Source organism: Pseudorasbora parva, chromosome 22 (genome assembly GCF_024679245.1).
Source record: "Pseudorasbora parva isolate DD20220531a chromosome 22, ASM2467924v1, whole genome shotgun sequence".
NCBI classification, from domain to species: domain Eukaryota; kingdom Metazoa; phylum Chordata; class Actinopteri; order Cypriniformes; family Gobionidae; genus Pseudorasbora; species Pseudorasbora parva.
The window spans coordinates 25,711,731-25,729,291 of record NC_090193.1 but is presented as its reverse complement, the minus strand read 5'-3'; the positions used below and the strand labels follow the sequence as shown (position 1 = coordinate 25,729,291).

The 17,561-nt window shown below is 37.6% G+C and overlaps 1 protein-coding gene across 2 annotated transcripts; it reads right to left on the bottom strand.

Annotated features, from left to right (window-relative positions):
• Window positions 1–84: 84 nt before the first annotated feature.
• Window positions 85–17,508, bottom strand: kdm5ba (lysine demethylase 5Ba). 2 transcript variants are annotated; one of them, XM_067431392.1, is made up of 28 exons: window positions 17,342–17,508; window positions 16,112–16,310; window positions 14,543–14,620; window positions 12,824–12,946; window positions 12,468–12,638; window positions 11,562–11,690; window positions 11,363–11,456; window positions 10,808–10,875; window positions 10,551–10,709; window positions 10,119–10,238; window positions 9,870–10,028; window positions 9,570–9,751; window positions 9,219–9,381; window positions 8,968–9,087; window positions 8,202–8,396; window positions 7,050–7,231; window positions 6,796–6,920; window positions 6,200–6,350; window positions 6,001–6,115; window positions 5,558–5,913; window positions 4,198–4,336; window positions 3,910–4,089; window positions 3,647–3,802; window positions 2,602–3,015; window positions 2,412–2,502; window positions 2,112–2,317; window positions 1,030–1,299; window positions 85–881 (listed from the first exon to the last, which is right to left on the bottom strand). In XM_067431392.1, exons 2-28 carry the CDS (start codon window positions 16,262–16,264, stop codon window positions 750–752), a joined length of 4,431 nt encoding a protein of 1,476 aa, XP_067287493.1. In that variant the 5' UTR covers window positions 16,265–16,310; window positions 17,342–17,508; the 3' UTR covers window positions 85–749. The 2 variants fall into 2 exon arrangements, with proteins under 2 accessions (XP_067287493.1, XP_067287494.1); XM_067431393.1 differs by having other exon boundaries at window positions 9,888–10,028.
• Window positions 17,509–17,561: the final 53 nt, after the last annotated feature.

Here is a 17,561-nt window from a genome sequence, read left to right as displayed (position 1 = left end):
TTATAGGTGAGAACAAACCATTTTATTCCACAATTGAATTAACATCTGAAAGATCTGTTTTGAGTTTTAAAGAAAGCCACAGTATACATCACAAAGTATATTTCACACAGCTTTTTCTTCTGCCTGCTACATCTCTTTTGTCTGACAACCTACATTAGGATTCTGTACAAACACTTCTAATGCATCAAGCAACAGATCAGAGCAGATCTCAAGCTACTGAAAATCAGGGTAACCAGCCAAGTTATTGCTGGGATAAATAAATAATATTTTATATTATTAGACACATGTACCAAAACAGCGGGTTCCAAAAATAATTTTAGACCATTTTGTTTAGTCCAATTAATATTATTTGGTGTAAATAGCCCAGATTGATAAATTCATGTTAGAAATTCTAAAGGTGACTGGGGAAAGAAAAACAAAAGAATAAATATGAACAAATACATTTGCGGAAGCTTAAGTTCCCCATTGTTTTGCATTTATGGGATGGAAACCCCTGAGGTACATCTATGCATCACGTTCTCTAGAGAAGAAAAAAATGTTATCGAAGGAAATCTTCAAAAATACAAAACAAAAAGCAGAATCATACAGATTTTTGTTAACAGTCCTATCAAGAAGGCAGTAGCACCAAGGGAGCAGAGGGGAAGCGGGATTCAGTAAGAGGGTGATCTCTGGTGCATTCTTGGTGCTGTAACTTATGTGCAAAACGGGGAGCCTTTTGACTATCCTTTGAAAAAATATGATTTTGGTCCTCATTCTGTCAAATCGTTTATTGCGCAGCTGACGCAGATGTAGTCCTCATTCTCAGCCTGCTCAGCAGACACTCCCACACAAATCTGATGGAACCACTGGTTACAGCTGCCATCACACTGGACCCAGTTTACCTATGAGGAAGACCCCAAAAAGGCATTAATTATTCATGCAGGCAAGAGACACATACACCTAAAACAATTTTTTTTTAATAATTGGCAAGAATGATGCACTGGATTAAAAAAACAAAACTTCAAACACTTAAATTACACTAGAACTAACCTCGTTTCCTTCTGGCTGTTGACATCGCTTTGCTGAGCACACAGACCAATCCTCCTCAGAATCGTCTGAATATGATGGGTCAGAAAGGGAGTTGGAAGGGGAGGTGGTTCGTTTCTCCTCTCTTCTCCTTTCTTTGTTCATTCTGGGCTTCTTTTTCTTGGGCTTTTTTACCTTGTCTCTGTGCTGACCTTCCACGTTCTCCTTTTCTAGGCGCCGTTTGCTGTTCTTCTCAACTTTCTCGGGTTCTTTCTTAATTTCTGGAACCCCATCCTGGATGGACACAATTCAAACAAAAGTCAAAAGCACAGTTCTGAAACCCAGTGAGATGCATTCCAACAATTAGGTAAGTAACCTTGCAAGTGACAGACTTTGAATGCTCTACATAGGCAACAGTGCCTGTTTTTCTTTAATAAGTCTAAATATCTTGTAATGCCATGCAATCAACAGTTGCGATTAATTGCATCCAAAATAAAACTGTGTATACATAATGTGTGGTACTGTGTATAATTACTACATACCAAAAAAAAAAATATATATATATATATATATATATATATATATATATATATATAATAATTTTTTTGTAATAATCATAATAATCATTTTATATATATATATATACACACACACACACACACACACACACACACACACACAATATATACATGTATGTTTCTTAACAAAAAGTTACTACATACAAAAAAGGTGTGTGTGTATATATATATATATATATATATATATACACACATACATACATACATATAATATATATATATATCAAATACAAAAAAATAAATTTATATATACACATACATACATACACACACACACTTATTTTGGATGCGATTAATCGATTGCCCAGCACTAATATTGTGTTTACCTGCATGTCATGTGACTATTAACTAACAGCAGAGAACCATAAGCATGTAAACGTGTTGCTAACTCATTGAAATATATATGAATAAATTCAAGTAAATAGTTTAGGTAAAAGGGGTTCACTTGACAAAAGTTTGGGTCTAAATCATAGGAATTTACAATGTTACAAAGCAAATGCTACTGAAGAATTGGGAATGTTTTTCCACCTGTGCTTTGTTGTGTGGAGGGCTCCTGTGAGTTGGACTTCTGTCTTGAGCAATGTGATACTGGTGATCATGTTCGCTGCTCTGCATCGAGTGCTGGGATGGTGAAAACCTGTTAAGCAGGCTGCTATAAAGCTGTTGGAGCTCTGGTAACGTCACCTGCAGGAGAAGACCTTCTACCAACAGCTCCTCCAACTCAGAACTGAGTTCTGCAGGATGACAGAATCCCAAATGTTTACATCAAAACATTTACAACCACTCTGTAACTGTAGATTTAAGAACTTTAGATATGGATGGACTCACCATTGAGAGGAATGCAGGGCTGTAGCATGTAAAAAGAACTGTTGCTCCCTTCCATTGTATGAGATAATGCAATTCCGGAAATATGTTTTGCCTGCATCATATAAACAAGATTTGAACATAAAAGCATAACATTTTCTGTTGATTTTTATATTTATGTTACAAACTAATTATATTTAAACTTTATGCTCACTTTGCCATTCAGATGCTGTGTAGGAGGAGAAACCTGCTGAACTTTGTGTTGCCAGCGCACAGTTCTTTCAATCACATATCGCAGGGCATCGCCTTCCGGAAGCCGAACTCGAATTCGCTGTAAGGAAGCGAGCAGCGGAAGCACCTTATCCAGAGGGGGCTTCTCAGAGCGCTTGCAGAGCGGGCATAACCAAGGTTGGCCTGTCTGGATGTCCTTAAACCCCGGCACACAGCCGCTGTGGTAGGCGTCTCGACAAAGTTCACACTGGAGCATGGGGCCCGCGGGAATGGTGTGACACAAGCACACTGTGGGGGCCAAACAGCTGGGCGAAGACTGACACTTTGAATCGTTTGAGATCCTTGACATAGACAGGCTCTCCAACTCCTTCTGATGTACGTCACCGAGAGTGGCCATCTGTTTAGAGAAGAATATGCATGTCTGAGCACATACCAAATGTCCATCACACATGTGAACAGTTGGGACTCAACAATAAGGATGGCTCATCGTTTAGCCCAGCAGAACAAAAAAACATGGTTTCTGAAATTTAAGACCTGCACAAATTAAATTAATACCATATGTCCATACATAACAAATCCATACAAACGGATTTCTTTGAGTGTAATTAAACAGGCTGGGGCATACATTAAACTAGAAAAAACATTAGTAGTATTGAAATTGGTTTATGTACTAATATATATATCAATACACACAATTTAGAGGTTGATCAATTTTTATACAATAATAATGCGCTTAAATAAAAGCAATACAAATATTGTGATGATGCTAGGGAAATCTAAATACTGAATGTGTTAAATAATGTTCTTAGTCTTTCCTTCCTCTATTATCTGATAGGGCTGTCTAGAAAGATGTTGAATTAACCAAAATAAATAATATTCAGGAAAAAAAAGAGGCACAAGCAGCAGGACTTTCCTTTTATAGACAAGCTTAAAATACACAGGGACTTTTATTTTAAAATGTCTATGCTTTACTACCTCTAGCTGCTCTTTCAAATTTAGCCTAAAACCCAATCAAAAATGTGACATACTGCTGAAGCTGTATCTTTGCTTGTGGAAAGTGCTTTTTCCACATCAAAAAGGGAGTCCAGTTTTATGTCAACTTTCTTGCAGGGTAATGATGAGACATCCTTGGCTTTTTTAGATTTTGACTTCTGCGTTCCAGTCTCACACCTAGGGCACAGAACCTTAAAGACAAAAACACACAAATAAATAACAAAAACACTTATTTTACACATAAATCATTTAGTTATTTATAATCATATATTTTTTTTATATGCAAAAAGTAATCTACCTCGAGGAGCGAATGGGAGGAGTTCCTCAACAGGAACGTTTTAGCTGCACTCTCCTTCCAGGTCTGTACCTCAGATACTAAGCTTTCCAGTCGAGCGAGTGGTTCCAACATAACCGGAATACCTCTGGCTCTCGACACTAGTTCAGATAGGGCAGCAAGACCAGGAATACGGCCTCCAGCCTGCAGCAATACATTTTTAAATGGACGGAGCGCTACTTACACAAGGTTTTATGCATCTAATCGTTGAGTTATGAATAATAGAGCAGTATGGAAACGTGCGAAACACACCTGAAGAGAATCTGCTTCCATTATCCACTCTTTGGCCCTGCTTACACAGTCTTTGAGTTGAAGACAGCTGGGCAGGTATGCCGGGATGCTGTCCACTTCCTGTATAGCTGCCTCGAGAATCTCAATACTATGACGAGGCCTGAAAAAGAGTGTATTGGCAGTTCATTTTAAATAAAACTTTCCATTTCACAAAAATATTAAAACAACTATTTTCCACATTGTTAACAATAAGACATGTGAGCAGCATATTAGAAGCATTTCTCAAGGATCAAGTGACAGTGAAAATTTAGCTTTTTCCACCACAGAAATGAATAGTATTTTTAATTATATTAAAATATTTAAATTGAATTAATATTTAAAAATATTATGTATTGTTTTTGGAACAAACAAAATGTAGCCTTGGGCCGCAAAAGAGATTTGTTCAAACCCCAAACTGTTGTGTGGGGACAACATAGATGCCACACTGGACAATGTCACAATAGATCGATCCAAGATAATCTGTCAGGAAACAGCTTCAAAATGCCAACCCTGCACATTTTTTAGAACTAGCTCAACCATCAATGTTTTTTTTTGTTTTTTTGTTTTTTACAACATGCATGTTGGGAGTGCTGGAATTTTATTAGCCATTGAAATAGATTAAAATATTTGCAAGTAAAATTTTTGCCAGAACATCTTGCAAATTATTTTGTTGCACAATCTACTTGGTCATGCCAATGCCAAACCTGAAACACCAGGAGTTGCTTTCACTTCTAAGATCTAGCTGATTAAAGTGATTAAGAGTACATATTCTAGCTGTAAACTAGTTAGCATGGTGACACAAATGTGTTAGTGGAAAGGGAAGTTGATCCAAAAATCTAAATTCTGTTATGGTTTAATCTCCCTCATGATGTTCCAAACCCTGATGTTTCATTTACATTCAAAACAGTGATTTTTCTGAAACCTGAAAGATTTGTGCACTGTACCAAATCTTTAATGGCGATCGATTTATATTAACATATTTAATTTAGGCTTTTATTCACATACATATATACATTATATATATAAAAAATAATATATATATATATATATATGAATAAAAGCCTAAAGTAAATATTTTCTTCATATAAAGCAATCATGTCTCTTTAGAAGACTTGGATTAAACCTATGTATTCCTAAGGGTTTTCTTTTACAATCTCTTGATGTAATGGCCTCTCAATGGAGGGACAGAAATCTCGTTTTTTTACATATATATACACATTTTCAATGAAACCCAAACAAAAACAAAAGTCTTATATGTTTAGAATTACTAATTTCATAATTTTTGGCTGAACTATTCCTTTAAATTGTTTTAACATTTAAATTAAATGCAAATTAAGTTCACCTAGCAGTGAGCATGTTATGGGCCTTTTCTTCCCAGTGTTCACAAACAGTGAGCAGCTCCTGCAGACGGGCCATGGTTCTTTCCACACAGGAGTGCGGTGCCAGGCCCACTCCTTGATCTATGAGCCTCCTCATGCAGTCTAGACTGAGGTCAGTCGGCTGATCGCTGGCTTCCTGAACAGCCTCCACCCAGCGTGCCTGCTCAAGCCTCTGCCTCAGCACCGCCAACTGAGGCAACTCCACATCCAAGCCTGCACCTTCATCTAGGAGGCCTTGGAGGGCAGAGGAACCAGGCATGTCCTCTGCAAGGAGATCCGAGCTCTGCTGTTGGAACTGTTCAACACGGTTCAAAAGAGCCTGAGAAAGAGGCAAAGTAAAAAAATGCAAGATTAATACATCTGGGAACTAGGAAAATTAAATTTAGAATATTGTGTAGCTGGTTACCTTTAAGAAAGGGGCCTGTCGGATGGTACAAGGCAGGTCATACAACTGATTGACAAATGACTTCAGTTCCTCCACTGTGAGCTGATTTTGAGACTTCCCCCCACCGGAGCGATACCTATTAACACAGAAATTCATCGATTTAAAACTAAACGCAAGAACTTCAGATAGTTTTACATATCAGAGGAAGGAATAAACATACCTTGTCTGTCTCTTGCCATTGAGGAGTTGTTGGGCCATTGAGGTACACCTATCTGCATTCTGGATGACTTGACGCAGGTGACTTAGCAGGTCAGTGTCCGGGTACATCTTCTTCTCTGCTTCTACTACCAAGGAACGAAGCTCCTCCAAATCTTATAAGGAAAAAAAATCAATTATTTTAGACAAAAAAAAAAAAAACAAGTCAAACCCAGCATAGCAGATTGTACAATTTTAGATAATACCTAACATTCACTAAACATACATGACAGGAGCTGGCATGCTAAAATTTATTACAACAACAATTTTGCTGGGGAAAAAGGTGGAAAAATGTCTCATTTATATATGTTCAAAATTTCAGGGCATGTAAGCAATTTTTTTCAATGTAACAAAAAAGAGACACGCTTGGCTATAGAGGTCAAACTTTTTCTATTGATCTCAAACAATGGTGCCCCATCCATCCATCCATCCATCTGTCCGTCCGTGTATATTATATGATATTTGTAATAATTTATTGTATTTATAACTTGCAGATTTAGAGTCGCAGAAGTTGCACTAAAGTTTAAAGATGAACACATTGCAATAATAACTTTAACTTACCACTTTTATTGTCTTGATCTGCTTTCAAAATCTTGTTAACTTTAGAAGCCCAGTCTTCATAAGACTCAGCACGAGCCGTCAGAGCCTGGAACAATGGCTTCAGTTCGGCAAGTGTGTATTTATAGCTGCGCGAGTAAAAAACAAACAAAGGTTAACATGTAGAATGAAAGCAAGAACTCTTCTACATATGATCCATCGTCCTAAGCTTTAAACCCATAAATTGTTGTGTGTCCTATGCTTTCGCAAACACATACTTGAGTGTGTAACTTCTAGCAGGGCAAGAGCAGAGGTCCTGGATGTGGTGGAGACAGACCAGCTGGTCGGGGCTACAGGGACAGGTGATGGCAGACAGGTAACAGGTGGTCCGGCACTTAGCACACTGCCTTTCCTCATCTGGCAGTATATCATAGTCAACCTGCTGTGAGTGCCACACACCCTACAGAAAAGCAAATACACAATGGGATCAATTAGTAATAGTCAGACAGACTATGAATACAAACAAAGAGCAGAGGCAGTGCTACAGGTTTAATTACTGAAATTAAAAATAAAAATTGGGCTGTGTCAAAACCAAAAAAACTGGACTTGGACTTCTTGATTTTAATCATATGGATTATAATGTTAGATGAACCAAAATCGACTCTTAAATCCCAAGATTCGTTCTTTTAGTCCATGCTGTTTTCGGGTGATGAATGAAAAGCTTTGTAGCACGCCTCCCATTCAATACAAAAAATAAATAAAAAAACACCTACATTAAGCTTTGTGCTTTGTTACTTTTGATATGAAAGTCTGAGATTTCAATTCCTGTCCATTTTATTATAAAATTCAAACTGTAAAACTGAAATTTATATCATCAAATCGTTTAAATCACTGTCAATCACCGCAGAAAGATGTCAATAAAACAGCTTGTCCTGTAATGTTACATTTACCTCAGAAACACCATTCAATGAACAAAATTGTTAGTCAGCTAGAAAAATCTGAATCCCTTTATAACATTTGTTGTTTGTTTTTTCTTGAGAAAACTTGCCATGTAATGTACCTGATATGTCCAAATGAATCAATATCAAATAAGAATAGGAAATCAGAAACAGAGAACAGCATTGAAATCATTCTTTAAAAAGGAAGATGCGTTCAGAATTTTGCTGACTGGATATGGCAAATGTTTAATCCATTTCACCTTCTTTGTTGCTATGGTTGGTTGTAGTGCTATCCTAATGCCAAATAACACACTCTCTCTGCAGTTGAAAGATAGATTTTGTTGATACTGATTTAATTCCAATGGTAACAGCCTTATATTGTCTTATAACTGAATTTATACATATACCCGTAAGCACACACACTCAATTGGGTCATGAAGTGCAAGTTGAAGCAGTTTAAATGGTCTCACTGCCTTTAAAATAGCCACCCACCAGCTTATAGGCTCTCTCACGGAGCATCTTCTCCTCCAGAATCATTGAACACATGTCCTTCTGGACAGCAGTGGCCAGTTCCAACTCTAGACTGTCTGCCTTGAAGGCAATGTTACAGGTCATTTCATCATGAGAGAAAACACAGTATCTGTTCAGGGATCGGTAGTGCTCGACACACTGTCGACCAAGAGGCATCTGAAACAAAAGACTGTATTTTAGTTCATTTTGATTCACATCATATATGGAAATAATCTAAATGAAACGGAAGTGGCAGCATTTTAAGAAAGTGGGGTTTAAGACAACACTGCTTTCAACTACAAACTGAAAATGTTTTATTCATTTTGGCAATTGATTTACACAACATCTGCATTTTTGTGGCCTGAAAACATAAATTCTTGAAAATAGGTTTTTAAAAATTCAAATTAGGTTTTGAAAACAATACTGTTATCGTTATGTAAACTACAAAAATGCAAATTTGTGAAAATGCATGCATATTACGTATTCAGTCTATAGATGCGTAGTTTTTCTTTACAAAGGGACATGGCCAACCACTGGCAGATCTATGTGAATGGGGAACATTTTGACAATGTTGTTGTCTGTATGCGAAAAACGCAAAAGAAAATGTATCGTTTTTTTTGTACTAAATGATCTGAGAAATTCAGCATATGTTGCTTTCCAAAGAGTTTTGTATTAAGACACAGCAACATACAAATCAATAATCAATAACATGAATTTACAAAATAGATTGGGGGAATTTTTCTTTTACCCAGTCTGCTGTGCAGAAGTTGACCGCCTCTGCAAAGTTGAAGCCTTGGTTGAATCCACTGTGATAGGCCCTCGGGAAGGTAATGACAAACTCACCGGCACACTGGTTTGTACGGTAAATCTACAGAGGACAAAAACGTGAGATAATTGATCTTACAAAGTTGTTCGCAACACAATTGGTTCCATCATATATTATGAACGGTCTTTTTTTAGTCCCCAACTCTAGATCTATGATTGTATGTGGCCACTCACTGGTACTCCATGCTCCATGAGCACATTTGGGTTCATGATGGTGACCAGCTGGTGGAGCAGGTCTGGCTGAGACTCAAAGAGCTCAGGGGCCAGTTTCTTCATCACTTTCTCCAACTGCTCAGCGGCGTAGCCAGGAGCGCCATACCACGTCTTTGGCTCTCCCCTGCAAATCAAAACAACAAAAGTGAGTGGAAAAACAATCTCAGCACATGGATTGTTTCTTTATCTTAGTAACTGTTCAAATGAAGCATAAACAATACGTACAAGGTGGCACCATTGTTGAAGAGCACATATACTTAATCTACCATGTAAAATGGGTTTCTTTCAACAAGAAAAGTGCAAGTGGATTACCAGTGCAGATAGTTGATGGAATAGCTCCAGTGGTCCTCAATGTGCCAGCAGAAGGAGGAGAAGCACATGCCCACATAAAGCCATGGTAGCTTCATCCCACAGATGTCCGCTGTGACATGAGTCAGCACAGATGCATCCAACACTGGCATGTTGTTGAGGTTCCAGCCACTGCTCAGATAATCCTGGACAAAAAATAATAATAATTTAAACGAAACATGCATTTGTGATCTGAAGTTTTTGATCTGTGCTTTTAGCATACAGATTGCAAGAACTTCATAGCATTTCAGGTTATTTTTGTACCTCCTCTTCTGACGAGACCTTAAATGTGCCGTTCTTAACAGGGAAGCCACTTCCAAAATCTTTTGAAGCAATATCAGCCCCATACTCCACAGTGACATCCTCCTCGACGGTGCTAACCAGCCGCCAGAACTCTTTCTCCACCAGCTCTGTGGGAACCATCTGTTAAACGATAAAGACGATCACTGCATATTCCAATAGCACATGGTATGCAATCATATTTGTCTCACAAGTGTCATTTAACAGACATACGTGAACAGGCATGTTAAAGTAGTCAGACTTGAAAGAGTCAGCCATATCACCAAAGGTGCGGAGGGTGTAGTCTCTAGAGGCCTGCTCAAAGCCAAACGCCACCTGTGGCTTACCACACTCCTATAGTGAATATACAGAAACCAATGATTACAAACATAACTGCATAGCCTAAATGCAATCGAGTATTAAACACAATTCTGTACAACTAAGCAAAATCATAAGTACTAACAGAGAGTAGGTAATGGGTGCAGAGTGAAAATATGAGCAGCTGTAATTTAGTTATGAATATAGCTTCTAAGAATACAACTTTGTATTCATGTAATAAAAGGTTACATCGATATGACATTAGGTCAAAAAACAATTATGTAATGAAAACAAAGAAAAGTCATGATGTCATCTGTTTACAGATGTAGACAGTTGGGAGTGGCTCACCTGAGCCAGGCACTTGGGGCACCTCCAGTCACCTTTGGGGACATCGTGGAGAGGTGGGATCAAACAGAATGTGTGATAGCTATCGTCACACCCATCACAAAGCAATAGTCTATCTTCATCACCTCCACCCCCACATACCAAGCATATGTACTGCTCCACCTGTAAAAAAACAAACAAACAAACAAACAAACATTGCCATAAAGGAATGCAGTGCACACTTTCTGCTATATAAAATCCAAATGGTCCTCTGAACTCACCTTAGATTTTTCACCTTCAACTGGCTGCTCAATGGGTTCTTCTTTCACCTGCACTGGAATTTCTTTCACTAGAACGGTTGTAAAGAAAATAAGTTTGAAATGTTACATTGCAGTGTGATTAAAATTTAGAAGTACACTCCCATTCACAGGTAAGGCAAGTCTGACTTTATTGAATGCGTTTTAAAAAGACAATTCTCATGCTCACCGAGGCTTAATTTATTTGATCAAAACACAAACTACTACTGCTAAATATACTTTAAAATGTAATTTATTCCTGTGATGCAAAGCTGATTTTTTTAGCATCATTACTCCTGTCTTCAGTGTCACATGATCCTTCAGAATTCCTTGTAATATGTTGATTGGTTTTCAACATTACTATCAATGTTGAAAACAGTGTGCTGCTTATTATTATTTTTTAAATGAATATTAAGTTCAAAAGAACAGCATGTCATGCCACTGACCCCAAACTTTTGAACGGTAGAATAGATGATGTTAATACTAAGCCATGAAGAACTTCTGAGAGGAAAACTATGAATAAAATATATCAATCTGTACCTGGTTCTGGTTTTGCCACATAAGAGCCCATTCGCCTCCTTAGATTGGGTTTGTTTTCACACACCTCGCCTGGTTCTGATTTAAAACAGCGACCCTATGAAGAGAAGGACAATGTCGAAGATAGAATCAGCGATTAAGGCATTATTAGTTTGAACAAATGGGTCCAGATATGAATCAGATTTTTGCATCTTTAATTTACCTCTGTCCGTTTAGCTCTGCGGGCGATAGTGCAGGTTTCCACTGGTTGCACCGACTGACGCTGGGGCAAGTCGTGGGGTTTGTACTCCTTGTCTTTGGTGTCATTAGTTAGAGTTGGCTTCTGAGAGTTCTGTTTGTGAAAAAAACTTAATGTTGATGTCATGCCCATCCATCCATCAAAAATAAATAAATTGAACAATGCCAATTTTTTGCTTTATTTATAACACCACTATAAGTGTGCACATGTGGCTTCACTCTTATCTAATTAACCCGAGAGCCACATGACAGCAGGGTGGACATTATTAAAGCCAGTAACAGTGAGAGGCAAAGCAGATCACCCCTAGGGTATTAACCATAGGGTAAAAGCAGCAGGCGAGTGGGCCTACAGCTCAGGGCTCACGGAATGAATTCACACCCCTTTATGGGTGGGGGGAGGGGATCGTGGGTACAGCAAAGAAAAACCATGTACATCAGAGAAAGCTGTTAACCACTGAACCCACAGGAACACCAAAACACAGACAAACAGCCTGCCAGACACTACTTAAAAAGTAAAAACAAACTACAAAATGACACCCTATAAAAACATACCCAGGAACACAACCTCAAGTTTGTTTGCGGCACTTTATAGTTGTATGCCCCGAAGACATTTTTAGGCAAACTACTGTGCGTGCCACCTAACTGAATATACACGTTACAAAAATAAACTAGGGCACTTAACAATGCTTAATAAACTGGGACACCCTTTCTGTTCAGATAGTTGGGTTCCCTGCCAAAAATGATCATGGACAATGGCTGTCATTTGTGCACCATAACAAAGAACATTAATCAGGAAAAAGGATGGAAACTGAGTGATATAAAGCTAAAAAAGGGGAAAGGGGAAGTTATACAAGCGTTTTAGTGACCTCACCATAAGATTAGCTCCTGTCTGGAACAAATAGTATGGGTAGAGAATCCTCTCATAGTGAGAGCGGATGTGAGAGCCAACTGCTTTGCCGGGAGCAAAGCCCATCTTCATTGCAATCTGGGTCCATCTCCGTTCTTTACAGACCACATCAAAGCATCCCTCTTCTTTGACCAGCTAGACAGAGACAAAAGTCACCAAAGACATGTTTACATCCATATTCACATTTCAAAAATGCCACAGAGGAAGTATACATCTGTGTTTACAACTTTAGTACCCCATATTATGCAAACTGTAAAAATCAACCAACATACTATGCTTTAAACTATGTGTATGACCCTTGGAGATAACCCCAGTCCTACCTTGTAAAGAACATATAAATCCAGGGTTTTGCGCTCGACATGGGGAATTTTCAGTGTGCATCCTTGCAGTTCCCAGAACTTTGCTATCTGGTCCAAAAAGTTGAGCTTCACTCTGGTCTGGGCCTATGATAAAATACAACAAAAATGGTATCAGAAAATCAAACAAGATTAATTAGATAGATCGATAGATCGATAGATAGATAGAGATGTTGATTGTTTTAATTCTGTAGCACTTTGAGATTTTGCTTAATGGGATTGGTTGCATGCGATTTCACTTTTTTAACTTTAGTTAGTGTGTAATGTTGCTGATTGAGCATAAACAGTATCTGCAAAGTTACAGCGCTGAAAGTTCAATGCAAACGGAGATATTGTCTTTTAAAGTTATGGCAGTTTATTGCCAACAAAAACAGCCAGTTTGGACTACAACAAGCTTCATCCCGGGTTGGTGACACCATAAAACCTTGCTATAGCGCTTTTACAATCATGATTGTGTCAAAGCAGCTTCACAGTGTCAAACAGGATAATATTGCGACAAAATTAGATTTGGCTGTACAGTCGTTCTGGAGAAAACAGTGATGTTATCAGCTTATTTTAATTGATCATATAGAGACAATGTTGGCAGATCAGTATTATAGTTTATAGAATTAAGTAAGACCTAATTCATACATTTTATTTGTATAATAAGTTGAATAACTTTAATCATATTTTTAGTGTCCCCAACTGAGCAAGCCAAGCCAAAGGCGACAGTGGCAAGGAACCAAAACTCCATCGGGGCATGATGGAGAAAAATAAACCTTGGGAGAAACCAGACTCAGTCGGGGTACCAGTTCTCCTCTGGCCTATTAACACACCGTGTAAGATTATTATTCTGGCAACCTTACAGGTCAGAAATCATATTAGATTGGAATATTCAAAATTTCAGGGTATCACACACATACATATATATATATATATATATATATATATATATATATATATATATATATATATATATATATATACTTAATTACACTTAATTTAGGGGTCAGTGTAAGATTTTATTCAGTAAGGACACATTAAATTGAATTAAATCGAGTATTTTTATTTATAACATTACAAAATATTTCTACATCTAATAAAGTAGGTTCTTTTAAACATTTTATTCATTAAAGAATCCTAAAAAAAACCCCGATACCAACGTTTTAATAAAATTAGGTATTAACATTTATTATTATAAAAGTTTCTTGAACAGCAAATCAGCATACTGGAATGACTACTGAAGGACCGTGTGAACTGCAAACTGAAAACACTAAAGTAATGATGCTGAAAATTCAGCTTTGCCATCACACAAATGAAATGCATTTTAAAAGTATTAAAATAGAAAGGTGTTATTGTAATTACAGTAACAAGATACTGGTTTAATGTATCATTAAATAAATGCAACCTCAGTGAACATAAGCTAAAGTATTTATTTTTAATTGTTGGTGTATATCAAAAAGAAACTATAACAAACCACAGAGCAACCAAGAGAGTTGGAGGCAACAATGAGATCTTATTATGATTTTTCCACGAGTGACCTTTCCTTTGCTTTTTGTTAGTGACCTTTTTAGAGTTGACACCAAACCCTGAGCTTTTAAGTATGGCAGAGCAAAAAGAGGTCATGCTGGCTGCAGGTTTTGGTTTAATAAGGCCACACGAACATATCTGCAAATACAGACAAGAGACAAATAAAGGTCTTACCTCCAACTCATTGAGCCTTTGAATACGTGGTGTGAAATGCAGTCTGTCCACATCACAGGCAAATGGTGGCTGCCATCCCTGACAAAGAAAAAACAGTGTTAAGCTTTTATGTTTACCATTTGATACAAGAGTTAAAAACTCACATCTAACAGAAGATCATTCTTTACATTTATATCTGCATGTGGGGTTTTCACAATGCCATCTTTCTACTTGTGACACAGCATTTCATGTACACCAGTGTGATTAAAAACAATCATATTGCTGTTTATTACACAAAACAACATCAGGATGAATTGATTTCAAAAGGCCCAGATTTGTCTTCATCTAAGCAGGGTATAATGCATTATACACAGAAAATATATAAAAAATAAAGTTGTAAAATGGTCCACTGGGACGATTCTGTAATCATTAACATTTAATAAAGTATACTTATGTGCTAAAACATAAAGCCTTATAAAGGCATATTTGCAGTATAACATACTAGTATGGATATAACGTTAGATGACTACAATACAATTCTTCCACGGAGGCCGTTTTAGGGTGTTATATGAACAAGGCAAAACACACACAAAAAATATACACAGTCAAGTCAAAAAACAACTTTGTAAACGTTTAAAACTCGACCTAAACCGAATCCAGCTTCTCGCTTGCGTTGTTATTTACATCACATTTCAGTTTCAATGGCCAAATGCAAATACACAACTCGCACAACATGGAGGACAACGACGACGCCACCGCCAACTTCAGCAATATTTTTTACATTTAATTTTTTACGTTATTATCTCGAGATAAAACTCAAACCTTAAATTATTTGATAAACAACAATGTGTTGACAAACGAGCGGTTTTACATTATATGTTAGAAAAAGTAGTCATTTCATGTTTCCGTAGTATTGAATAAACAGTAATATCGTTACATTAACATAATAAATACATCAATAAAGCTCGATAAACAAACACTTTTACACCATCTTTCAACATCAGATAGCCAAGTAAAGATTATATTTGAACGCAAATGCTTTGACGTTAAGGTAAAATTATAAAAGGAAGTTGCATATTTAAAACAGAATTGTGCACCAACAGTCCATGATGTTCGCAAAATGTTCCAAAATAAATGAAAGAAAGTTATATAATGCTTGTTGTAGGCTGCATATTTGGGTGGATGCATTCTAACGAACATTGATTTTGGAAGACAATAACAATCACTACATTCTGTCCTTCAACATTTGTCCATCAACCAAACATTTATTAAAAGTATCAATAAAAAAAATAAATCAGCCGTGACACTTAAAAGCCATAGCATGTTAAAACTCTCTTGAAAAGAAAGTAAGTGATGTTATTGTGGTCGCTATAGGAGTAAACCACACGCGAGCATTCACGCATAGCTAGTAGCTGCGCGCACACGCGCACACGCCGTTACGAACGTTCGCAATGGCTGGAGCCGCAATCCGCCATGTTGAAAAAACCTGTCTTTAGAAAAAGTGTCTCGGGATCTGCGATCTACGAGTAAAAAAGACGACCGATAGCTGGCTTGCATTTGACAGTTCTGTTATATGTCGAAGAAACTTACCGGGGGCGGTCGGATCTTGCAGATGCCAGTGTTTTCTGCAATTGGACGTATTTTGTTGATGAACCCAAAAGGGTCGGCAAATTCCTCCCAACTGGGCTCAAAGACAGGGCACTCCGGTGGTGGAATAAACTCGTTGGGTCGTGAATGGGTCATTCTGGGGACCTTGATCCAAATGATGACATGTAGAAACTGCAGTAAACTGTTTGAAGTTGAAGTAAATGTTTGAATTAGTCTCGAAAATATGCCATATTAGAGAATGATTACACCTGAACTCCGACAATTAACATCCTCATCCACTTTGGGAAACGTACACACAGACGGAGCGCTGACGTTACAGTGCTTAGTCGTCTTCCGCTTCAAAAGTAGAGACGCTTGATTTCCTTTCTTTATCCGACATTATCACCAATGCAGATTTTTTAAAATAAGTTTTTCTTAAATATTAATTGTACACTTAAATTTTCCAAAACGCATTGGAACTGGAAAAAAGCAACCATTCATTATTGCACCATTTACGTAACGATCAATACTAACAAAGCTTTTGGTTTGGTAATGGTCAGCAACTATCAGCATGATTGTTTTATTAACAAAAAATACATTACTTAAATTAATTTTATTATAGCAAAGAAAATATTTTAAATCTAGCACACTTAGCTGTCTATAAAGGTAATTTAGGTTCTTATTTTCACAACGCTTTAGCTTTTTTTCTTGGCTTTATCTGCTCACTAAGGCTTAAGTAAACATATCAAGTAACAGACGGTCCTCCGATAAAAACTGTGGTCAAAACAAAGTTTTTATGTACACATATGAGAAACCCCTCGAAAACTTGTGTATTTTTATGCCTTTTAACGTCTTCCTTAAAGTGCCTTAAAAAGGCAGAAGTAGGCTGCTATAGAATTAGAGAAGTGACTTGGTGACTCGGGCGGAATGATACAGCACAGCTTTCTTTTCACCGGAACTACTTCTTTAAATGGACTCTTTCAAGTTACCCACTCGGAAGTAACAGATGTTGTCCAGGGAAGATGGATTTAGTCACTCCCCACCCAATTGACATCTAAATGCACGATTAACCTCCGGCACGGGGTGACATCGTACAGATAGTACATCAAAAACCGTTTGAATATATAATCCATGAGCATTTACACTGTCTCGTGTAATTTCGGAATGCAGGATCCTTCAGCGGAAAATGAAATAGGCCTATTGTGCCAACTGCCAAGACATAAAGTATCTCACCGTACTGGCGTTGCGGTTGACTTTTGTCTTTACATATCTCTGTTCAGAGGGTCCATTAACATCCACCGTATTCCATGCGAGCGATATCTATGAGCACGTACTGCACGTCAACTCGGAAGCTGTCGCCCCCTACGAAACACAGGACAGCGATCCCCGGTTCCCTTATCCGCCTGTCGCAGGAAACAGTCCACTTATTCTATCGAGGCAGATGACTGAGGTG

Coding starts and splice junctions, on each gene's coding strand:
- kdm5ba (XM_067431392.1), bottom strand. CDS start 16,264: ATGACCCATTCACGACCCAACGAGTTTATTCCACCACCGGAGTGCCCT. Junction 12,947..14,542: donor AAAGGCTCAATGAGTTGGAG/GTAAGACCTTTA, acceptor ATTTTATCATAG/GCCCAGACCAGAGTGAAGCT. Junction 4,090..4,197: donor TGGAAGCAGATTCTCTTCAG/GTGTGTTTCGCA, acceptor GTATTGCTGCAG/GCTGGAGGCCGTATTCCTGG.